Source organism: Corvus moneduloides, chromosome Z (genome assembly GCF_009650955.1).
Source record: "Corvus moneduloides isolate bCorMon1 chromosome Z, bCorMon1.pri, whole genome shotgun sequence".
In the NCBI taxonomy this organism is placed as follows: domain Eukaryota; kingdom Metazoa; phylum Chordata; class Aves; order Passeriformes; family Corvidae; genus Corvus; species Corvus moneduloides.
The window spans coordinates 13,557,695-13,583,009 of record NC_045511.1 but is presented as its reverse complement, the minus strand read 5'-3'; the positions used below and the strand labels follow the sequence as shown (position 1 = coordinate 13,583,009).

General features: G+C 45.8%; 2 protein-coding genes across 2 annotated transcripts; one reads left to right on the top strand and one right to left on the bottom strand.

Annotated features, from left to right (window-relative positions):
* Positions 1-13,285: 13,285 nt before the first annotated feature.
* RAD1 (RAD1 checkpoint DNA exonuclease) lies at positions 13,286-18,500 on the bottom strand. Its single transcript, XM_032095566.1, has 5 exons — positions 18,306-18,500; positions 16,709-16,817; positions 15,797-16,055; positions 15,428-15,526; positions 13,286-15,112 (listed from the first exon to the last, which is right to left on the bottom strand). Exons 1-5 carry the CDS (start codon positions 18,498-18,500, stop codon positions 14,929-14,931), a joined length of 846 nt encoding a protein of 281 aa, XP_031951457.1. The 3' UTR covers positions 13,286-14,928.
* BRIX1 (biogenesis of ribosomes BRX1) lies at positions 18,480-23,319 on the top strand. The gene is made up of 10 exons (XM_032095564.1): positions 18,480-18,843; positions 19,559-19,670; positions 20,056-20,099; positions 20,741-20,811; positions 21,181-21,230; positions 21,326-21,399; positions 21,498-21,548; positions 21,836-21,937; positions 22,473-22,601; positions 22,906-23,319. The coding sequence occupies exons 1-10, from the start codon at positions 18,499-18,501 to the stop codon at positions 23,173-23,175; spliced, it is 1,248 nt and encodes a 415-aa protein (XP_031951455.1). The 5' UTR covers positions 18,480-18,498; the 3' UTR covers positions 23,176-23,319.
* The last annotated feature ends 1,996 nt before the right edge of the window (positions 23,320-25,315 follow it).

Sequence of the window (25,315 nt, the reverse complement as noted above, 5' to 3'; positions counted from 1 at the left end):
TCGGGAGGGAGTGCACTGGGAGCACTGTGCTGCTTTTTGGTTTCCTTTGTGTTCCAGCTAGCTGGGAAAAGGTTCTGTTGGTTTTTTTTTCTTGTTCTTTTTTCCCTTTCCTTCCCCTTGCCTCACTGCCTCCCCTCCCTCCTTGCCGGTCCAGGGAGCCTGTGGGGGTGGCCCCGGCGGGCCCACAGGGTGGCCCTGGCTGGTCTGAGCCCACGTGTCTGTTCCCTCTCTGGGCATTTGTTGTATTTTGAGGGGGGTTTTTTTATCCTGTTCTACCCTGTTTTGTTTGTGTGTTAATAAACAGTTTGTTTTCTTTTTCCCACTTTCACTCCTTGTGACCCATTTATCTCATTGACGGAGGAAAAGGGGAGGAACAGTCATTCTGGAGTGTTCCCTCCTGAGGTTTTGTCTCAAAAACTGGGACGTAAATTTGGTGCCCAATTAAAGGGGCACGTGAAAGTGAAAAAAAAACCCACAACATTTTGGTTTGAAGCATTTTGTATTGAGGTACAGCAGTAAGACCATGCTGTTTGATCTAATAATTTTTCTGTGGAACCTAACCATCAGTACATGTCCACAGCTATGGGCAGTCGAGTCCTTGGCTTACTACCTTTTATAAGTCAGGAATAAGAATCAGGACTGCCATTCTGATATGCCTGGTGCTAGTGATTTCTCGAAGTTTGGCTGATGTAATGGAAACCGTTGAGAATCTGTATGTCGTTGTTTTTCCATTCTGGCCTTGGTAGTTCCCTTTTGGAATGTATTAGCAATTACACCCAGTTTGTTAGGGGAAAAAGCAGGGGATGATAATTCCCAGCCCTTCGTCTCCTTCTTCCCCTTCAGATCTGGCACCATCACCTTTTGAAAGCGTCCAGTTTCCCCTGGATGTCAAAGATACCATTTTCTTATTACGTTATCTAGTAGGGTTTCTCTATGTGGTCTCCAGCTTGTCTAAAATAAGGGCTGAGATTTCCAGAGGGGTTGCCCAGACACCTGCCCCAGTTGTGGAAAATCCTAAGTGGTGTGGGGTATGGGACCCTGAAGGGGTTTTCCCTATAGGCCAGACGCTGAAGCAGTTTTCTGACCTGGTAGCCTGGAACTTCCCCTCTGAACAAATTCAGAATCCAGCTGAGGTGGGGAAGTATCTGAAGGAAAACTGCAATAACAACATGGATGAAAAGAAAAAGCTCATTGCCATGTGCTGGGTCCTGGCTAACGCTTACCACACGCTGCTAGATAATGTAGGGCAGAAGATACAGCCAGAGGAGCAGGAGAAATAAGCCAGCAGACACCCCAGTCACTCCAGGTGCAGCTAAAGCAGATGGGGAGCCTACACCAATAACAATTGCCCCTGTCCAGAGAAAGAAACACAAAGCCAAATCCATTTGCCCAGTGGATGATGATGGGCATCCAGGACCTTCACAGCCAGCAGAGGAATTGGAACCTGAAATCATCACTGAGTCCCTGTCCATAGAGAGTCTTTGTACCTTGAGGAAGGATTACACCGGACGGCCTGATGAGACTATATTAAGTTGGATGGTCCGGATCTGGGATGCTGCAGGCGATGGTACAATTCTGGATGGCACTGAAGAGAGGCATTTGGGATCTGTGTCACGTGATTTAAGTCTTGACCAAGGGATGACAAGGGCTCCTGAAGCTCTCAGTCTCTGGACATGGCTCTTAAGAAGTGTGAAGGAAAGACCCCTGTGCTGAGAAGATCTCCAGCTTCAGCTAAACCATGGAAAACTTGGAAAACCATGGAACAAGGGATTCAATGCCTGAGAGAACTGGCAGTGATAGAGATCATATTCTCAAGTGACCAAGCAATTAGGAGCCCTGACATGGTAAAATGTACACTGGTGATGTGGCTGAAACTTGCACAACTTGCAGAATACACCCCTGCTTTGGCAATGATGACATAGAATGACAGGGATGAGACAGTGAGTTCTATGGTGAAGAGGCTCCGGGTGTATGCAGATGCTGTGCAGGGCCCAACACAAGCAAGAATTGGAGCTGAAAGAGGGCCTTCTCCAAATCGCATCAGTGCAGACCAGAGGCCCTGTTACTAGAAACAGACATCCCACAGCTAGGGAGAGAGGGTACACCCCAAAAGCTGAACTGTGGTTCTTCCTGTGTGACAGTGCGGAAGACATGGAATGAGAGATGGAAAACCAGCTTCTGTCCTGGCGGCATGGGTGCATGAATTAAAGGATGGTAATGCTGAGAGAGGGAGTTCCACCAGAAGGGAAGTAGCTCGAGTTTTGAATGATAACCAGGACCAGAGGGGCCCTGCCTCTAGCCAGGTAGAGGCCAGGGAAAATCACGTCTTTTGGACAGTGTGGGTCCGATGGCCTGGCACATCAGAAGCACAGGAATATGAAGCCTTGGTTGACACGGGTGCACAGTGCCCTTGGATTCCATCAAGACACGTGGGGGCAGAACTGGTTTCTACTTCTGGAGTGCTGGGGATCGCAGCAGTTGACCCTGCTTGAAGCCGACGTGAGCCTAACTGGACAAGAGTGGAAGAAACATCCTATTGTGACTGGCCCAGGGGCCAGTATTCTGGGCATAGACTTTCTCCAGAGTGGGTATTTCAAAGACCCAAAGGGACTCAGGTGGGCCTTTGGAATAGCTGCTGTGGAGGCAGAGGGCATTCGGCAATTGAACACCTTGCCTGGGCTGACCAAAAATCCTTCTGCAATTGGGCTCCTGAAGGTAGGAGAGCAGCGAGTGCTAATTGCCACCTCAACAGTGCATCGCCGGCAGTACCAGACAAATAGAGATGCTGTGATTCCCATCCACACAATGATTTGTGAGCTAGAGAGCCAGGGGGTGATCAGCAAGGCCCACTCACCCTTCAACAGCCCCATTTGGCCTGGGTGCAAGTCAGAAAGGGAATGGAGATTGACTGTGGACTGTTGTGGCTTGAATGAAGTGACTCCACCGCTGAGCGCTGCTGTGCCGGACATGTTGGAGCTCCAGTACAAGCTGGAGTCCAAAGCAGCAAAGTGGTATGCCACCATTGCCATTGCTAATGCATTTTTCTCCATTCCTCTGGCAGCAGAGTGCAGGCCTCAGTTTGGCTTTACCTGGAGGGGCGTGCAGTACACCTGGAACTGACTGCCCCAGGGGTGGAAGCACAGTCCCACCATTTGTCATAGACTAATCCAGACTGCACTTAATACTGTCCCTGTCCGGCTCCATGGGGTCCCACGTGCACCCACAGAAGCACGGATGGGTTCAGTATTATAGTCAGTAGCAAAGAGTCGAGAAGGGCATTTGCGTGCGTTACAGCAGGAGCATTTATTGCTTCTACACTGTCGAAGGTTGCAGAAGCAAATACGAACATGATTCCGAAGCTCACAGTTTTATCTGGGGGCGGGGAAAAGGCAGGACCAGGGCATGGGGACCAATGGAGAAGCTCTGGGGGAGTGATGAGGGGTAGAGGCTGACAGCCAACCAGGGAATTCAAACTGGGATAGATTAGCATAACAGAGCAAGCATCCTGGGAGAAGCCTTTCTGGTCACCCTTACATGAAGTGGTTCTTGTGGTGCTAGGCACTTGTCTTGCTGAAAACTCTCTGTCCCTTGTAATGTATGTTCACCAGCCACCACATGCACTGGAAAAGGGTGAGGCTCCAGAACTTTTACAGTACATTGATGATATCACTGTGTGGGGGAACACAGCATTGGAGGTATTTGGGAAAGGAGAGAAGATCATCCAGATTCTCCTGGGAGCCGGCTTTGCCATCAAAAAGAACAAAGTCAAGGGACCTGCCTGAGAGATTCAGTTCCTGGGGGTGAAGTGGCAAGACAAACGATGTCAAATCCCCACTGAGGTCATCAATAAAATCACCACGATGTCTCCAGCGACCCAACAAAAAAGAAACACAAGCTTTGCTAGGCGCCATAAGCTTTTGGAGGATGCACATTCCTGAATACACTCAAATTGTGAGCGCTCTCTATCTGGTTACCCGTAAGAAGAACAATTTCCACTGGGGCCCTGAACAGCAGTAGGCCTTCACCCAGATCAAACAGGAAATGGCTCATGCAGTAGCCCTTGGCCCAGTCAGGACAGAACCAGAGGTGAAAAATGTGCTCTACTCTGCAGCTGGGAACAGGGGTCTGTCCTGGAGCCTTTGGCAGAAGGTGCCTGGTGAGACTCAGGGTCTGCCACTGGGATTCCGGAGCAGAAGCCTACAGGGGGTCCAAAGACTACTACACTCCAACAGAGAAAGAAATCCTGTGAAGGAATCCAAGCCACCTCAGAGATCATCGGCACTGAGGCACAGCTCCTCCTGGCACCCCGACTACCGGTGCTGGGGTGGATGTTTAAAGGAAAGGTTCCCTCTACCCACCATGGCACCGATGCCACATGGAGCAAGCGGATTGCCCTCGTAACAACGCGCCCATATTGGAAACCCGAATTGCCCTGGGATCTTAGAAATAATCACAAATTGGCCTGAAGGTGAAAGCTTTGGTCTCACTGATAAAGAGGAACAAGAACAAGTGACATGTGCTGAGGAAGCTCCACCATACAACCAACTGCCAGCAGAAAAAACGTGCTACGCTCTTTTCACTGATGGTTCCTGTTGCATCGTAGGGATGAAACGAAAGTGGAAAGCAGCTGTATGGAGCTCCACACGACAGGCTGCAGAAGCCACTGAGGGAGAAGGTGGATCAAGCCAACTTGCTGAACTCAGAGCCATCCAGTTGGCTCTGGACATTGCTGAAAGAGAGAAGTGGCCAAAGCTCTACCTTTACACCGATTCATGGATGGTAGCCAATGCTCTGTGGGGGTGGCTGGAAAGGTGGAAAAAGGCCAATTGGCAGCGTAGGGGAAAACCAATCTGGGCTGCTGAGGAGTGGAAAGATATTGCCGCTCGGGTAGAGAAGCTACCCATGGGAATTTGCCATGTAGATGCCCATGTCTCCCAAGAGTCGGGCTGATGAGGAACACCGAAACAACAAACAGGTAGATCAGGCTGCGAAGATAGAAGTGTCAGAGATAGATTTGGATTGGCAGCACAAGGGAGAGTTGTTCCTAGCTCAATGGGCCCATGATGCCTCAGGCCATCAAGGCAGAGATGCCACTTATAAGTGGGCACAAGACCGAGGGGTGGATCTAACCATGGACAGTATCTCCCAGGTTATCCATGACTGTGAGACATGTGCTGCAGTCAAACAGGCCAAGTGGGTGAAGCCCCTGTGGTATGGTGGATGATGGTCGAAATACAAGTATGGGGAGGCCTGGCAGATTGATTACATCACACTGCCTCAAACCCGCCAAGGCAAGCGCTAAGTGCTCAGATTGGTAGAGGCTGCTACTGGACGGCTGGAGACCTATCCTGTGCCTTATGCTACTGCCCGGAACACCATCCTGGGCCTTGAAAAGCAGATCCTTTGTAGGCATGGTACTGCTGAGAGAATCAAGTCTGACAATGGGACTCATTTCAAGAACAGCCTTATAGACACCTGAGCTAGGGAACATGGTATTGAATGGGTGTACCACATCCCTTATCATGCACCAGCGGCTGGGAAAGTGGAACGGTGCAATGGCCTGCTCAAATCCACCTTGAAGGCACTGGGTAGGGGAACTTTTGAAAACTGGGAGATGCATTTAGCTAAGGCCACATGGTTGGTGAACACCCGAGGCTCCACTAACTGAGCAGGGCCTGCCCAATCTGAACCCCTGCATACAGTAGATGGAGACAAAGTCCCAGCAGTACATATCAGGGGACTCTTGGGAAAATCTGTTTGGATTACTTCTGCATCGAGTAAAGACAAACCCATCCATGGAGTTGTCTTTGCTCAGGGGCCAGGTTGCAGAATGGTGAATAATGCAGAAGGATGGAGAGACACGTGTACCACAGGGAGATTTGATGGTGGGTGAGAGCTGTTTGTAATGTTGGAATGTCTATATATATGTTTGTCAAATGTCACTGCCACTGTTTGAATATAGCTATGTATATATGTATAAACATGTGTGCTTAAAGCTGAAATGTATTAATTTGGGCATTGAGCAGACGGTAATGGAATAAGGGGTGGAATGGCCTGGGGTGACGTTATGAAGCCGCTTTATTCCTTAGCCGTCCACTCAATGCCCGAGGACTCTGTGCCTTTAGGATGGACCCGGGGGGCGGGGCCGGAGCCAGGACCCGAGGGGGCGTTGAACGGTTCGGCCCAAGGGCTCCAGGGGCTCTGCAGGGCTCGGGAGGGAGTGCACCGGGAGCACTGTGCTGCTTTTTGGTTTCCTTTGTGTTCCAGCTAGCTGGGAAAAGGTTCTGTTGGTTTTTTTCTTGTTCTTTTTCCCCTTTCCTTCCCCTTGCCTCACTGCCTGCCTTCCCTCCTTGCGGTCCAGGGAGCCTGTGGGGGCAGCCCTGGCGGGCCTGCGGGGTGGCCCTGGCTGGTCTGAGGCCACGTGTCTGTTCCCTTTCTGGGCATTTGTTGTATTTTGAGGGGTTTTTTTTTTATCCTGTTCTACCCTGTTTTGTTTGTGTGTTAATAAACAGTTTGTTTTCTTTTTCCCACTTTCACTCCTTGTGACCCATTTGTCTCACTGATGGAAGAAAAGGGGAATACTCATTCTGGAGTGTTTCCTCCTGAAGCTTTGTCTCAAAAACCGAGATAGCAGGGGGCTCAGGGATGGCAGAATGGCCTGCTGCTTGCCTTTCCACCTCTCTTCATGTCAGCTACATGGTGATGTACTGCATGTCAGCATAAGACAGCAAAAGCCCAGGGAAGACCACACTGCTCTGTGCTGCAGCAAACCACATGCAGGGCCCCAGGAGAAGCAGCCAAGAAAGGGCCAGTGGAGAAGCTGGCAAGAAATCCCTTGGCAGATGCCACTTCTCTATATGGAGCTGTTAGAGCCAGCTTCATGTTCTGTGTTTGCCTGAGAGTAGCTGTCTGGGGGAAGGAGGTAGGTAGCGTGCGGTTTCAGTGGTGAGTGTTTCAGAGCTACATAAATAGCTGCTGCTGTATGTATGTTGTGTTTAGACCATAAATCTGGTCTTTGGGTGGGCTGATGGCTTTGGCTGTCTGTGGGGTCAGGGCCTCAGTCTGCTGCTGTGGGACATCTCAGGACCCAGGGTGAGAGCAGCTGTGCCTGTTGAATAGCTATGGAAAAGCTCTGGGGAAATTAGGTGTGGATCAGCATAAGCAGATGTGATGTACCCCAGCACATGTTCTGCAGGCACAGCTGTAACACAGTGAATTTTTTCAAATAAGAATGGGTGCAAGAGTTTTAAGACAGTTCAGTGACCTAAATCATCTATTAACTGTGGGTTTGGTCTGTCACAGAAAATACTAAAAGTACTGAATTTAATGTCAAAGCACAATATAAGAGTTTGAGTACCTTGAAATCGTCGTCCATAACACCACTTGGTTCTGGAGATGTGGGTCACTGGGAGTGCTTGTGGATGCTTACCAATTTTCAGCAAAGCATTTCATAGAAGTGAAAGTTTCAAATGCTTTTCTTCATCCCTGCCTCCTCCTCTCTTTGGATCCTTCACGGTCCTTTTGAACAGAAGTAACAGACACTAAGCACAGACTAAAACCATACTTTATTTTTGTTTTATATCTGTGTTCTGCTCAGGGCAGTAACAAATTAATTCTCCTCAATGGTCATTTCCTTAAAGCCCCTGTCTTAGAATTACAGTGGAATTGCAGCTGAACCAAAATCAGTGATTCAATAAGTGTCTACTAATTGTAACTGAGTTACAATTTTTGCAGCTACAGAATAGATGTACCAGCCAAGCCTGCTGCTGGCAAGAAAGCTGTGTGCTTTGCCCAACACCTACAAGCATCAGTAAGGTTCCCCAGGCTATAGTACTGTGTCACAAAAAATCTTCTAGGAGAAATGACAGCCTATGTCACATCAGACACAGTGGTGGCATCCTGCCTGGACTGTCAGAAACATACGGCTCTTCTGATTATCACTTTTTGCCTCTGCACAAGCAGCAAAGTGCTGCTTTTAGCCTTTGTGCTTTTAGCCTTGCTGATGTCAGTCCCCATCCCACTGGTGGCTTCAGGAGGGTCTGTTCTGTGGTACAACCCTTAGTTCCTGGGGCATTTTATGGCAATGCATTTGTAGGTATTTACAAACCTTTGGCTGCCCTGACAGACTCTTAATTGATGAGTTTAACACGGGTATTTACGCAATCATTGGGTTTTCAGTCTATTATTTTAAAAGACTGCTTGCATGCTGATCTGTCCAGATTCACAGTGTTGGCCCTCTTTGTACATTTTCCAACAGCCTGAAATGCTCAGACAGTTGGTAATGGGGCCTCCTACCAGCAGCTGGAGATTGGAAACAGGCACATCTCAGTGACATCATCTCCTGCAAGGAGCTCAGGGCTGGAGCCCGTCTCCCCCTGTTCCCGCGGGTGGCCGTCTGCTCCTTCCTGCCTGGCTGGGCCTGGCGTGCTTACGGTGTGCTGTTGTTAACCCTGCCAGCGGGGATGCTGCAGCTGGTGCCTGCACCCAGTGACCCTCAGGAGACTGGCATTGCCTGCATCAAAACACCAGTGTGCCTGTAAGGGAAGCCGTTGCTCCGCTGTACTCACTCCTCCCTTTGGGATTAACCGAAGTGCTCCTTAGTGATGGCTGGGCTCGGGCCCACAGCACTCTTTCTGCACTCCCTGTCGTAGGGCAGCAACAGTCCCCACCTGCTGCACATCAGAAGCCCTGTCCAAAAATGTTTGGATGCATTGGCTTCTCTGTAAACACTCTGCTGCCCACCAGGAGTCATCCCCCAAAGAGTCTGGGCAGCAAAGCGGGTGCTGGATTAAACTGCATTTTTCCAGACAAAAATAAAAAAAATATCGAAATATTCGTGAGAAAGAAACCTGTCATTCCTTCCCCTCGGAGACTCCCTCACAGCTGGAAAACTGTGGGGACTGACAACTCAAAGCACAAAGGTCTGCGCTGCCCCATTACTAGAAATAGTTTGTCTGGATTCTTGGTGTTCATAGTGCAGCTCCCAAAAAACCAGCGCTGCGTTCAGCAGTTGCTGGGGCCACAGCTGGGTGTGAGCACAGCTGGACAGATGTTGCAGAGCCGGGCGCCTGGAGGAAGGCACCGGTGGGGTCGGCATGTGCTCCCTAGTTGTTCTGCTCCTGCCTTGTCCCCCGCCCGTGTGCGGAGGGTCTGGGAGCGGGTCTGTCCCGAAGCCCTGCACGGCCTGACGGTGGCTGTATGGTTTTCAGAGTGTCTCTAAAATTCCTGCCCTTGCTGCCACATAAGGAAATCGTGTCACCGTCCGACGGTCCGACGATCGGCGAGGGGCAGGCTGGCAGTTTCCCCCGCAGATGCTTTGGCTGGTCGATGTCTGGCACCGTGTTCCCTTGCAAATACCTGCATAATTAGAGCCGTGCTGGATCACCTAGGCTGGGTTGCAGTATGGAGGAAGAGGAGGGCATGCAGCTCTGCACAGCTCTGTGCAGCCTGTGCCTCTCTGGCAGCTTTTCCGGGAGCCTTGGTCAGCTCCGGAGAGTGACTGCTTGCCGTCGCAGCCTGGGTGTACCCCAGCTCCTCCGGAACCTGTTCCATGCCACTATTTGGTTTATCAGGAGAGTGCAAGTCTCTGACCAACTTGTTGTTAGAAAAAATCAGTTCGTTACCCGGTGTGCAACAAGCCACTAATTACACACTCAAGAGAGACACTGATTACTTATTCCAGTTGCACAAGCCTGGGTGCTCAGTGGCATTCCACAAATCAAGCACGCTAACCATCAAAACTTTTTATACATTCTAGTGTTAAGGAAACTCCCCAGTCTGACCATTCTTGAGCCTCTCTGGCAGTCACAATCCCAATGGCCAGACTTTCACGGCTGAGACCAAAGCCCCTTCACAGCAGGCGGCTCCCTGATGCCCCACTCACAGTCAGATCAGGTTACCTTGCTGGTTCCACCCCAGCTTTCCCATCGCAGTCTCAGATGTCTCATTCCACAAAGCCGTTTATTCCAGGAGCAGTTACACAGAACCAGCTCGTGCTGATGCCTCCGAGGAAGGAACCCCCCAAAAAGGAACTCCGGGGACTTTTACACCCTCACTGTCTAGCCAGGTGCAAGTGTAGCTCTTCCTTTCCTGATCAGCTCCTGCCACCCTCTCCGTGTCAATTCACCTGGCTTCATCTCTTCATCTCTTTTGTTATCCAAAATGTCTGCAATTCCCGGCTCCAGCTGTGTCTCCCAGTGTCCACCCACCTTGGCTGGTATCACCGGGCTTTTGTGCCCTTTGTTAATCAAAGGGTTGGCAGTTCACGGCCTCTTGTCTCTCTGGGCTCCCACTCATAGCCCAATCTGCATTGCGAATTCAGATCGCAAACACGGCTGCCTGCAGCAGATGTATCCCTGAACATAAGCAAACACAGGTATTAATGTTCATGGGCTACAAGGTACATAGTTCTCTTGTTAATTAGTATTCTATCCCCTATCGGTTAATGATTCCCTCAGTTCTTATGCTAATTAGTCCGCACTCTAACTCTTCATCTTCTTTTGACATGGTGGGCCATGAGTCAGTCTGCCATGATCTCTCTCTACTGGAATTCTTTTTACCCAGTCGGAGTCAGTTTCAGCACAGTTGCTGAGTTGGCTTTATTGGTTTCTTCCTTATCCTGGGAGTTCTGCCAAATGTCCTTCTGGCCTTAAAGTTCTGCATTCTTCGTGTCTACCTACTATCAATAGTACATCCTTCTTCCCAAACTTTCTTAACCTCCCCCTAGATATGAGATCATTGAAACAAGTCAAGCCACAAACCTTAACAAGGCAATCCTACCAAGAAGTTATCTAACACCTGGACATAACTTAGGGCTTGTTAGCTGCTATCTGTTTCATGGATTAAGTCCTCTTTCTTGTTGATTAGGGTTGCAAGCGCCTAATTGGTCGGAGTCGCTCCACCCCTCCCTTATGTTGCAAACCCATTACTGCACTCCACTGGCATTTACGAGGTAAAATCCTAACATATGTTCAGACAGATTGTTATCTAAGACCTCCAGCTTTCTGCTCACTTGCTCTTTTTCGGTCGACTCCATAGTCCCATCTGAGCTGGAAGGGGTAGGAGGCTGCTCAATTTTCCATTGAGAGTTTTAACCCACGTACAGACATAGCCTCCCCACCCACTACCCCACCTCGTGGGGGTGAAAGTGGGAGTGAAATGCCCATTGTCTCTTTGCCCAGATTTTACACGGTGTAACACAAGGGAAGCTCTTCCTGGACAGTGCAGCTCTTTCTAGACTTCCTTGGATGCATTCCTCCAGTGCTTGCACAGATTGACGTTCACAGTCTGGAGGACATTCAAGCCCATTTCTCACTTCTGTGGGAGTCTATTACTCCAGAGAGATCAGAGCTGTGCGGGACACCTGGTTACATCTCCCTCCAACACTCTCTGCCTGGAAGAGCTCTTGCAATTAGCTGTAGCAATGCCAATGAACCGCCCTGTTGTCCTCAGACCCGGCTAAGGGCAGTAGCAGGGCAGAAAGAGGCTGAACCCACCTGTTGTCACTTCCATTTATACCTAAGCAGTCCTAGCCCCCCTCAAAGCGAGATTCACGTGTTTTTATCTCAACAGGAAGGCATCAAGTGACTATTTTGTAAGAGCAGAATTTTAAAAATAATTCTGTATTTGTTCAGTTTAATGTTAGTGTTCTTTAATGCTACTGTTCAGCAAAAGCACTATTTAGTGCTACTGTACACAGTTTCTACATATTTATTTTGGTAAGACCCACCTGCTGGATTCTTCAAGCTGCTATAAAATGAAGTCAAAAACCGACACCTACAGGAAACAGCATATGGCTTATGTCAACTTTTCTAGCTGCTCCACTAACCTCACTAAAGACTCATCTAGTCGAGTATGCAAGAATACTATTTCCTTATAAATCCATGTGTAAATAAAAATTAAACAACTGGGTCTTTCCCATTACTAACTTTGAAACAGAGGTACAGAACTGAACTCCCCCCACGGAATTTTGTGCTTTACAGATCAAAATGTTTGTAGAAAGCCAAGGGGACACAAAAATTCAACATGTTGGGAGGCAGGAGATAACATTAGCACCAGCACTGTTGTTTTGTTGCATAAAGATTGTCAGCATCAGGAGCCAAAGGCATTATTTTGATTTCTGGAATCTTCAAAGACTGGTGGGGGACTCAAGGCCTACCGGCAGTAGTTTTCTGGTAGAATCGAAGAAGTGCCTTCTTGAAGGCATGAGGTCAGTTCTTACTCTGAAAAGCACAAATCAAAGTAATTGCAGGGAATATCACTTGCCGGTTTTGTGGCCTCTGAATGTGGGATGCCCACAGCCCCCAGTGCTGCCCATCAGAGCTGCCAGGCTGCACCTACCACAGCTGCACTGAACCAGGGTGGGAGGCACTGGTTACAGCTCCCACCCCAGGAACTGGTTTCGTTTACATGACCAGAATTCCAAGTACTCCCACGCACCATTTTAAAAGGAAGCAGGTGGGCAAAATCTGAGTTACGACAAGCCTCTTATGTGATGCTACTAAAGGGAAATAACATGAACTAAACATTTCTTCTGCTGCAGGTTTCCTGCCCTCTGCAAGGGGAAAAGTCTTGTTAAATAGCAAGAGACAAAATGTAGTAAAAGTAACCCGAGTTCTGGATCCCATGCAGTGTGGCAGGAAGCTAAATTTAGTCCAAAAGTGGAAATCTGCAGAATTCAAGTAGCTTACTAGGTCAAAACAGTGCCTTTCCAGGCATCCTCCTCTTCACCCTTTTTATTTTACTGTGTGGGAAGGCAGAAATATAATACTTCACAGATGGATCCTAAATCAATTCACTGCCTTTCAGCAACAAGTCTGTAGCCCACATTTTTGTACCCCTACAACCATATCCATGAAGGCAAAAGAGCACAAGCACATCCCCAATTCTGGGAGTCTAGGCTGGGACTCAGCCCATTTGGGGTACAGACATTAAGTCCTGCACAAACCATACGTGCCTGTAATACATAACAACTATGAAATGCAAGTTACTTTCTGGTATTTTGTGGTGTTCTGACTTCTTAGGGTATTACTTCCATGACACCTGTTGGTAGGCTACAGAAGAAATCATTAAAAGTACTACTTCAAGAAGTAACACAGTACATCTGTAGGCAATTATATAAAAATTCAAATGTTAAGCCACAGTTCCTGAACACAATACAAGAAACTTGGGTACTCTAAAATAAATGACACCAAGAAAGCAGTGTGCTCAGCTGCACTTTTATCCCGTCACCTAGGGATTATGTAAATCATCCTTAACACTCAGTAGTCAGGGATAACATTAATAATTCCCAGTGAGACCACAACTTCTTTTATTTTTTGATTGAAGAAATTGAGACAGTAAGCTAGAAGGAAGTTCATTCATACTGGATACTTACATTTGGAAAAAAACCCCAATAAATAAGAGTAACTTAGAATATTAGGTATCTATTTCAGCCTTGTAGTTCAAAAATTTTTAATGTTTTATCAAACATAAACTTTATTGCAATAAATGAATGACTTGCACAAAAACCAACAAAAGTGAATGGCTAAGACTTTGCATTTTAAAAGTATACTCTTGCTGACATAAACAAGAGGTGAAAAATGATCCACAAAAGCATTTTAAACTCAAAATAAACCCAAAGGGTTCTGTTGAACAATGGAGCAATCAACTTGGTAACATACAAACACGCTGTTTTCCACAGAAAACAAAGCAGGACCTCATGTGACAAACAATAAAACTTGACCACAGTCTGAGGCCGTAGAAAACACCTGCAGATTGCTGACTCTTCGATCACATCCCACAGCAGGGAGGGCTCAGTCTCTGTGTGATTTGCAGACTCTGCATCCAGTCCAGTGCCTGGCTGGTCCCAGGTACTTCCTATTCTGAGCAGGTTGTCTGGTGTGAAAGGACAAGTGGACTTTTGACCTAAACACAACTCAGCTTCTGTTCTGAAGGTGGGACACTGCAGAAAACTGCCCAGGATCCACACTCCCTTTTCAATGAGTATGAGGTCAGCCCCATTTTCAGCAGAGATATGAACATACCACTCCATGGGACACAGGCAGATATTCCCCTGCTGCTGTTTAGGAGCAACTCCTGTTGCTGAAAAAGGCTACTGAGAAGGCAAATGAATTTCACAAATAATTTTAATTATGAAACTTTTCTCTCTTACAATTCTTAGCAGCATTAGTAGAGAGCAGCATGGTAGGAACAGGGACAGGAACGTACAGAAACACTTCAGCTGGAGCATTCTCGCAGATGTGTAATTAACTACTGATCCAAAACAATGATGTTGCCAGAACAGTTATGAGTAATGAGGCTTCTATATCAAATTACCAATTCAACATCAGTTTGCAGACAAAATGGTAAATTGGTGTCAGATGAAACTCCAAGGAATTGAATTATATTAAGAATTAATCAAGATGAGGAGGACCCTACTGGCTTCACTGACAAAACATGTCAGCATTTGCCAGAAAGAAACCACCTGCTGCTATTGGGACATCAGTTTGAAAATGTTGTCCTCTTTCAAGAGAAATTTGGTTTTAAGTCACTGAAAGTTAACTGGCTAATATACAGCTAGTATTCAGATTTTCCCTTGTGTAATTGCTTACTAGAAGCCAAAGACAAAAAAACAAAACAAAACCAAAAGTTCTTGGAGAACACTGTAAAAAGCATCAATGTATTACACAAACAGTACTTTAACATCTGTGCAGGAAGCAGTGCCTATAGGACATCAACTCCCCTTTCTGCTTTTTCAGCTTCAGTTTGAGTCAAGGCTAAGAAATGTTTGCAGTCAAAGAAAAATGAAAGTCTTCAGCTTTCTTATTCCAGAGTTAAAAAATAAAGACAATATTAACTCTATCAAACTTTACAGCTTTCATTTAGTTTTGTAAAAAAATACAGTATTTTATATAACCAAAAATATATTACAGACACCAGCACACACACCTACAGTTCTGCTTCAGTGATGTTCTCATCAGGGCAACAATAGTATTCCACAAAACAGATCTGTCCATCTTCATTCCTAATCATATACTGCAGTGAAAGAAATCCTTGAGCATCTGTTCGAATGGACACTTTACAAGACAAAGCCAGTGCCTTTGTGGATGGTTTAAGCAAAGAAATCTTGTACCTGCAGGAGAAAAAACAGTAATCTGAAAAAAAATACATTGTGCAAAGAGGAGCTGAGACATTAGTTATGAATAAAGCCACAGAATAAATAAAAACCACTTAGGAACACGCTTATTTGGTCTTTACCTGGTAACAACATTATGTCATTGTCAGCACTTAGCTTTTGATTACAGACACAGACTTTTATCAGACGGGGAGTATTTTTGCCCCCCCCAACTAATAAAATAAATGTTACAGTAATGCAAAAACAGCTTTTAAATTTCCCATCAAGAACACACAACCTGGCATAGAGGGAATAAGTCACAGACTTTCTAACCTGTTTGTCTGGGTCTGGCTACAGTGGAATGCTTCCATCAAATCGGAGTCCCTAGGGTAGTCTAGATGTGCACTTCCAGCATTTCCAAAAGTGGATAACCTGAAAGACAAAAAGCACAATCTCAAAATACCTGATCAGAGCTCTGTAAAAACTCATCAAAATTAGTCATTGTACATATCTTGATGACTGTTCCACAAAACACATTACTATGTTAATTAGAATACATACTGTGATTCGCTATACTCATTACAATTCTTCCTGAAATGAACCAGTATTCTAAAATAGTGCCCCTCTCTCCACCCTGAAAACTTCTAGTCCTCACCAAAGGAAGCCAAGCAGGAACATTTAGTTGAAAGCAGTTTCTAGTACCTGAAGTAGGGTTTATCTGGAGACATGGTAATCTGCAGAACTTCACTGGTCATATCCAGTTCAGCAAATGCTTCTCGTAGTCCCTCCGACTGCAGGATAATTTTATTAACAACCTTTGTACTGCAGAAATCAAAATCTAACAACTCCTCCGGTTCTTGAGTGTTGATTTTGCACACTGTTACTACTCCTCCTTCTTCCAAGAACAGCATCAGGGGATACCCATACCCACGGTAACACATTCTAAGGGCGGTTGATGTTCCTGAAAAAGAGAATGAAATACATGTTCTGCAGATAGAATAGCTAGGACTTTTGATCATTTTAGAAAACTCATTTTTCTGGCACATGGGGCACAGGTCAATTTGATTCACCGTGTTTGGTCCAGCCTCCCAATATGCTACTAAAGCCCTCAAAGTGCAGCCTTCTATACACCCTCTGAAGTGCTAATGGTTATGCAACAAAATTAAATGACTTGTGTGTAAACAAATAATTTCACCCACCAGACAGGAAATGCCAGCTGTGACAATGAAGACACACGCTACATATAGTTTAGAGGAATTGGAAAATCTTCATGGTCCTCTGTCTTTCTCTGGCTCACATCATCTTTCCTTACTACTCTTGCTACTTGTGCAACCCAAACTGAAGTTTACGTGGCCGAGCTTGTGCTGCAGCCACACCTTCCTGTAGCAGGTTGTCACCACCTGAACCTCTTTTCCCAAAATCACAGCACTCTTTAGTACAGTTGATTTAGATCTGGTGAGTCCCAACCAAAACTGCAGAGGAACAAGGAGTTCAACACAAAGCTGCAAGGGTAGAACTGCCCAAAAAGCTGTCATGGTATCACTCCCCTCCGCCTGAGTACACAGTGCATCCTGCAGCACCCACACAGCCTTTCACGGATTCAGGGAACCACACCTGGCATTGAGCTGGTTCCAAAAATGGTCAGGCAGTCCAGAAGAACAGACAAACTGATCCGGAACATCACCGATTCCTCCTGAACAGAAAATTCCTGAAAAATTGCTGCCTGTAAGTGAAAGTAAAGAGATAAAAAGTGGGGAGTTTCTGCAATTATTTTATGATTTGCACTTCAGAGCTTCCCTTTCAGAAATCAATGCAACACGAAGTGATTTCTACATGCAGCACAGCATTGATTATAGAAAAATGGGTCTTCATCCTCAAAACTAAAAAAAACACAATCAGGTCACAGTTGAAACAAGGCAGGATGGCATAAACATGAAATCCTAAACAATTGTCTTTTACAGTTTAAGCACAAGCTACAAACGTTAAAGCCTAAAGCCACTTACTTCTGGAGCTGGAAACATTCATTGAACTATACAATGTGTCGCTTGCTCAGAGCATGAATAAACATTCCCAATACTAAAAGTATGTCAGAACAGAACAGTGAGTTCACCACTATGAAATATGTGCTGAATGCTTCCTTTGACTAGCCTGATGGGGGTAAACTGCTCATGCTATCCTGTTTGTCACTGGCACTCACTGCTTTCTGGCACCTGCAAGAACAGGGTATCTCAGAAATAAAGCAGGGTGGCATGAGCTGCTTTTGGAAAAGCCATTTCATGTTTTCCTGGCAGCCCAGAGGGGCAAACATCAACCTGGAGTGCTTTGAGCATAGCACAACCATTTTCAATCAAGTGTCTGTGAATCTGTAGTCTTTCACAGGTGACCTAAATCCAACCTTTTGGCTTTTGGATGAAATATAAAAACACTTAAAGATGGATACTATGAGTGCTTGCTTGTGCAACTAAGCACAGCATGGCCAGAAGGAGCCGTGGGTTTGGCAGGCACCAACACATCAAACAAGGGCGCAAGCCCACCACACTGCCAGGTGTGCAGAGATGTATGGGGTGCAGGGTTTGGAATTCCAGTATGAACACCCATAAATAAGGGCAGCGTCACCACGGCCCTTCCTCCACATCAGCTCACACACCCCTGCCTTGGTCCAGCAAGGTCTTCCTTTCTCTGCAGGTCAACACAGAATCACGGAATTGTTAGGGTTGGAAGGGACCTCCGGAGGCCATCCAGTCCAACCCCCCCGCCAGGAGCAGGTGACACAGGAATGCATCCAGGTGGGGTCTGAATGTCTCCAGAGAGAGATCTGCCCTGGCAGATGTTCCAGTGCTCTGCCACCTTCAATGGAAAGACGTTCTTCCTCATGCTGAGGTAGAATTTCCTGTGTTTTAGTTTATGGCCATTGCTCCTCTTTCTGTCACTGGACACCACTGAAAGGGGTCTGGCACGAAATTTTTGGCACCCATCTTGCGGTATTTATATGCATTAATGAGATCTCCTCTCAGTCTGCTCTTCTCCAGACTGAACAGGCCCAGCTCCTGCAGCCTCTCCTCAAAACAGAGATGCTCCAGTCCCTCAATAATCTTTGTGGCCTCCGCTGGACCCTGCCCAGTGGCTCCTTGTCTTTCCGACACCGGCGGTAACCGGGGCCTGTGCAAGGTCTCTAGCAGCGGTGCCCTCCCCCGCGCTGACGTGCCCGTACCTGGATGAAGGCGTTGGCCTGGATGCACTTGGCATCCTCCACCGTCACGCGCAGCCCGCTGGCCGTGGCGAAGCAGGTGGCGTGGTCCTGGAAGTGCACGGCCCGCAGGAGGCTGGATAGGTGCCGGGCATTGTCCAGGCTGGCGGACAGCGCGTAGCGCTCGCCGCTGGCGGGCGGCGGCGCCGAGAACGGCATGGCCAGACAGCGGGAGCGCGGCCGGACGGGGAACACAGCAGGCGGGAGCACAAGAACCGGAACGCGAGCACTGGGAAAGCGAGCGCAGGAAGTGAGATCACACAGCCGCGAGCACAGGAAATGTGACACAGGAAATGTGACACGGGAAGTGGAGCACGCGAGCAGCGGGCACGGGATGGCGTGGGGCCGGATGGCGGCCAAGAGAAAGCGTGGAGCGCTGGCCGCGGGGAAGGCGAAGCGCGCCAGGAGCGCCGCGAGCGCGGGCGAGGCGGTGCCGGAGGGCGGCCCGCGGGAGCGCAGCGTCCCGCCGCAGGAATACAGCATCCCGCCGCCCGTGTCCCAGGTACCGCCGCTCCGCCCGGGGTCCGGCCTCCCCGCCGCGCCGGGGCTCGGGCTGTCTGAGGGAACACGGCTGCTAAGCCGAGGCAGAGAGGTTTATTCGTAATCTTTTATAGTCCCAGCACAAGTAAAAGTAAACCTGGCGGTGCGTTGTTTCCGTGAGAATACGCGAATTCTGTTCTGGTCGATGCCAATAAAATGTGTTACTTCAGTCTTAGAAGTGTTTGAAAGAGCTGGGCAATTCTTTTGTATACAGAGGATGTATGGAAATTGTGCCTGTTCCATTTAAGAATCATCTGGAGAAGGTTTCGGTAATGCTTGTAAGAAAAACGGAAAGTACCGCGTGTAAACACAAAGATTTTGCAATGTGCTTACCGGCAGTAAAAGCTGGGTTGTGCTCTGGAATTGTGCCTGAGCCCATTTTGCAGGAGAATAAGCGATGCACGTGGCTTTTTAGTACTTTGGTGGGAGTGAAAGGCTGTGCCTGGGAGCACACTCGACCGGGATGAGGACGGTTCCTCATGCAAAGGCAGTGTGCTTCCATTCTGTAGGGAAGTCTCCACCCTTGCTGAGACAGTGGTTCTGTCTGGGTGGGCAGATAAAAACAAGGGTTCTTGCTGTATCTTTCTGTATTTACGGTCCAAACCTATTTTTTTTTCTCTGTTATAACAGTGTTAAGGCTAGAAGCTTCCCACATAATTGTTGTGTCTCTTTAATAGGGCAAATGGAAAAACAAGGAGCGAGTGCTGATATTCTCCTCTCGTGGAATTAATTTCAGAACAAGACACCTAATGCAAGACTTAAGAACATTGATGCCTCACTCTAAAGCAGGTGGGGGTTAAACATCATTCCTGACTTATATTTCGAAAATACTTTTAAGCCAAGAGGTGCTAACAACCTCTTCTTTTATTTTTTTTTTAAATGCGGTACAGAAGAGTTTTGATGAAACTTGTATGTTAAACAAACAAACCCTTTTTGAGCCAACAAGTACAGCAGTTGTTGTTGTATCATAATATTTTCTGGGAAATGAATCCTAAGGCATCAGTCCTGAACCTGCACAGTTAGTTTTGGTGCTGTGTTTATTTATTCCATAATATGACAGAAACAAATTGATAATTAAATTTCATTTATAAACTAGTCAACTTTTAGCAGGAGGACTGACTGTTAAAAGCATCTCTTGTTTTCCAGCCTTGTGAATGTTGGTTTTGTCTTCCAGATACTAAAATGGACCGTAAAGACCAGTTATTTGTGATCAATGAGGTAATCAAGGATTTATCTAGTGTTTCTTTATTTTATCTTCTATGGAAATTCAGTGTGCAAGGGAAAAGGGCAATAAAGTTCAAAGGATGTCACACTAGTTATAGGAGTTGTGCAATTTCATAGGTAAAAATTACTGATATTCAGAAAGCACTTGTGTTTAAACAGAAAGTTTACTTTTGATTAATAATACCAGAACGAAACTTTTAATTAGATAAAGATTCCCATCATGAAGAAATAAAGCATGATGTGCTTTTCTGTATAGGTGAAAGGTATAGTGCAGCTTATACTTGAACAATTCAGGACACAGATAGGCAGCCAGCCCATAAGTAGAAAGGCGTTGGTAGTTCTGAACCTAGAACCTAATGTCTCAGCTCCTGTTCTTGTGTTTGTACCTTGGAGAGGTTGTTCCTATCAGGTTGTTTGTCATTTTAATGAAGTTATTACTCCTTAGAGTAAGTACGTGAGATTTTTTTTTTTAAATGGCTGAAATTTGGGGATCAGTAGGTGTCACTTAATAAGACAAGATCTTTGCTTTTGAACTTGCATTTTGGAGAGGAGAAAATATTAGAGATGAAGGTGGAAAGTTTTCAAAAATGTCTTCAGAATGTTTGTAAACAGCTAATCTTACGTGTCTTGTGTAGGTGTGTGAAATGAAAAACTGCAATAAGTGCATCTTCTTTGAAGCCAAAAAGAAACAGGATCTCTACATGTGGTAAGGAAATATTATGTTTTGTTAAATTTCTGTTTATAGCTGCAGATGCTTTAGTTCTAGTTGAAGTTTCCTACTGTAATAGTGAAAATGCATGAAATAGTGCTGCTTAGTTAAATCTGTTCTGATATTGCACTTCTGTGGATAGTGCATGACCAGCTTTTGGAGACTATTTGCAGAAGCATTTTACAAAATTATTTAGAAAGGAAGTGTTTATGAGCATGTTAAAGGAACTCAGTATGGCTGTAAAAGTGACAGGAACTACTTCAGTGCAGGAATAACTGGTTGGGGTGTAGTGTGGAAATCTAGCACATCTTCTGGCTGCTGTTAATGTTATTCTTTTCTCTCTTCCCTGCCACCTGTCCTCTGCAGGCTTTCAAACACACCACAGGGACCATCTGCTAAATTCTTGGTGCAGAATGGTAAGCTGGTTGACATTATTGTGTTTGTACTCTTGATATTTTGTCTGAACAGTTTTCTGTAAGTAATAACTTTTTTTTTTTTAAATCAACTGTAGTTCACACACTGGCTGAATTGAAGATGACAGGAAATTGCCTAAGGGGTTCAAGACCCCTTTTGTCTTTTGATCCAGTAAGTACAGATTTTATTTTATTGAGTATGTTTTTATTCTCTTTGCATGACTATTGCATTTAGCCTTGTATGTAAAATTACGTTTTTATTCTTTGTAGATATTTGACCAGGAGCCACATTATGCCCTCCTTAAAGAATTGTTTATTCAGGTCAGTCTCTAGTTCTGCCTGGTGTTTCTTCACTGGAAATGTATTTTGGCAACATACTTAAAAATCGAAAATGTTTTTTTCAAGTAGCAGTTGAACTTTGTTCTGAACTTTGAAAAGGTCACAAAGGATTGGGATCATATTCTTAACATGACTGCGACACTTAAATTTTGGGTTATGAAACGTTACTTAGGTTTGGAATCTTTGAAAATTGAAAGGAATTTAAAATAAGCCATTTATGTTTGACCTCTTAAATTGCCAATATTCAGAAATACTGCCTTTTATTACAGATATTTAGTACACCACAGTACCACCCCAAAAGCCAGCCTTTTGTTGATCACGTCTTCACCTTCACCATCACAGATGAAAGGATCTGGTTTCGCAATTACCAGGTGAGTGTTCTTTCTTAGCTCTTCAGAAGGAGCTCAGTGGAGTAATTTCATATCAAATCCATTAATCAAAATAAAATGAGGAGAATCATCAGTATTGTTACCAGAATATGCCAGCCCTTAGTGCTTGCAGATTCAGTGTCCTGAAATGACTTACCTTCTCCCATATCTCTGAAGAGATCTGGTTCAGTCGATTTGCATTCAATGAGCTGTGATTCTGTGAGGGATGTCTTGGTAGCAGGCCATGCTACACAAGGCCTAAACTGTGCCTTCTAATCTAAATTGCTGCTTTGACCCAAAGTGACCTAGACCTTACTTTCTGTAGAAGGAATTTACAAGTACCAAGTAGTCCAAAAGCTTGCTTGAATTTCAGAGAATTGCTTTATGTAGAGAACTGGGTTTATACAAATCTAGCTAATCAGGTATTGTATCAGAGACTTAAATTCAGTTGTGTATTACTATATATGCAAGGTGCCTACAAGGTCTTATGCTTTGATTCAATCAATGAGAAATGGAGAAAGTTTTCTTTTTATTGCAGATAATAGAAGAAGATGCATCTCTAGTAGAAATTGGGCCTCGTTTTGTCCTGAACCTCATAAAAATCTTCCAAGGTAGCTTTGGAGGACCAACTCTGTATGAAAATCCTCATTACCAGTCCCCAAATATGGTAAGCAGCTCTTTGTTTTCTTTTTCATTTAGCAACTAATTTGAAACAATCTTGCAGTCGGTCTGTGCAGGAGCACAGTATGCCTTTTCCCATGACCCTTTGTAGCCCTAAACTGATGACAGTTTGAGAACAGAGTAGTTTTGTAGTCATTAAATGTATGCAGAAGTCATTGTCACTGGAAAGATGGCTCTACTCTGAGGATCTTGACCATTAAGCAGAGAAATTACCATGTATTTCTTTATACCAGATTTTTTCCATCTTGCTTATTTGAAACATGATGAAATTTAAATTCTTATTTTTATAGCATCGCCGGCTGGTAAGATTGTCAGTGGCTGCTAAATTCAGAGAAAAGCAGCAAGTCAAAGAAGTGCAAAAGATTAAGAAAAAAGGGACTAAGGTCCTTGTTGAAGAAGATCCTACTGAAGTGGTCTTTGAAACTCCAGCTGAGGAGAAGCCAGTGGAAATTCAGCTTGTGAAACCAGAGACAAAGCCAATTGTTAAAGATAAGAAGAAGCTACGCAAAATTCAGAGGAAGAAGCAAAAAAAGCTATTCAGAACTGAAGGATCTGCATAGATGTTACAAGGGATGAAACTTGATACAATATTGACCGAATATTGTAAATATTTGAATTTACATTGTACAGACAAACATGTCTGAACTTCAATTTTTAAGTAAACAAAACACACATTTCTTTATAAAGATTGAGTTTGCATTCTTTTATTGTCTTCTGGGTTTTGAGAAATAACGTGGCATCCCATTCAACCTGGCCTTAAACACTTCCAGGGATGGGTCATCCACAGCTGCTCTGGACAACCTGTTCCAGTGCATCACCACCTCACAGGAGAGAATTTTTCCTAATGTCTATAGTCTGATTCCAAGAAACGTTTCTTTACTGATGTAGTAGTAGACTATTAATGAGTAGTTACAGACCTCTCTGGGTCTATTTCTTTATTACATGCCTTTAACCTAGTTCACAGTTCCTGACCTCATGACGTGGTTCTTCCACTGACTAGTTGTGTCTCCCTGTGCACTCCCTCAAACTTTCTTGAGTTTCCAAGTGTTGCTCATGCCCTATTTCTATTTGATTCCTTTGTTTCAATTTCCAGTGTCTTAATGCTGAAAAGACACAACTGGCTCAAGAGGAAGCTGACCTCTTAAGCTCCAAATACCACTCCACCCAGCAGGGCAAGGGAAATCCAGTATGACTTCTGCAACAAAGTGGTCTGTGTGCCATAGGATTGGAAAGAAAGACTGGTGAATACAGGCATGTGCTCAATTCATGCAGCCTAATGTATAGTCGCAGTTGAGTTGGAAAGGACCCCCATTAGTATCGAGTCCAACTTAACTCCTTGCAGAACTGTGCAACACTAAACCATATGACTAAGGTCATCATCCAGACCCTCATTTACTCTTGACAGGCTTGGTGCCATGACTACCCTGGGAGCCGACCACCCTCTGCATGAAGAACCTTGGTGTCCAACTGGAACTTTCCCTGGCACACTTGTGGTTTAACCCCAGCTGGCAACTCACCCCCAGAGAGTTGTCTGTTCACTCTCCCCTGGTGGGGTGGGGAAGAGAATTGGAAGGATAAAAGTGAAAGTTTGAGAGTAAGCTAAGATAAAGACTATTTAATAGGTAAAGCAAAAGCTGTGCACAGAAGCAAAGCAAAACAAGGAATTTATCTACTATGTCCTGAGGGGCAGGCAGGTGTTCAGCTCCCAGGAAAGCTGGGTTCCATCATATGTAATAGTGACCTAGGAAGACAAATGTGTCACTCTGAATGTTTTCTTCTTTCATTCTCCAGCTTTGTATGCTGAGCATGGTGCCATGTTGTGTGGGATAGCCCTGCAGTCCGTTGGGATTGGCTGTCCTGGCTGTGTCCCCTCTCCGTTTCTTGTGTACCCCTCCCTGGTGGCTGGGTAAAAAGTAAAAATGGCTATAACTCTGGGCCCTGCTCAGCAATAATAAAAACAAACATTTCTGTTATTAAATCCAAATCCAAACCACAGCTGCGTATCTGCTACTGTGAAGAAAATTAACTCCATTCCAGCCAAGACCTCCTGTGACAAAGGTGTACACTGCAGTGAGGTCCCCTCTCAGCCTTCTCTCCAATAAGCTGTGTGGCCTCAGCTGTGCGGCCTCAGCTGCTCCCAAGTCTTGCCCTCCAGACCTCTCTCCATCCAAGCTGCCCTCCTCCTGATACTCTCCAATAGCTTTATATCCTTCTGATGTTGAGGTGCCCCCAGCACTCGAGGTGACGCCGCCCCACTGCAGAACACAGCGGGACAATCCCTTCCCTTGCCTGGCTGTCAGTGCTGTGCCTGATGCCCCGCAGGACAGGGTTGGCTCTCCTGGCTGCCAGGGTACTGCTGATTCATGTTCAACTTGCCATCTTTGGATCAGAAAGAGATCAGGACTTCCAGATCTTACCATGAGATCAGGGCCTCCAGATCTCACTGTCTGATCTGAAGCTCCATTTGCATACTGTCCACTGATACACACCTGACCTAGAGAAGGAAAGTGGCTTTGACCAACCCTAAGACCTCTGAAGAGCACAGATATTAAAAAAAAAGCTACCTTGAGAATGTGTGCTGCTGGTTGTGCCTCTGAGCTCCTCAGCACCCACAGGAATCAGAAATATGTGTTTCAGAAACAGTGTGGCCAGCAGGACTAAGGAAGCGATTTTCCCCTTGTGCTTGTCACTGGTGAGGTC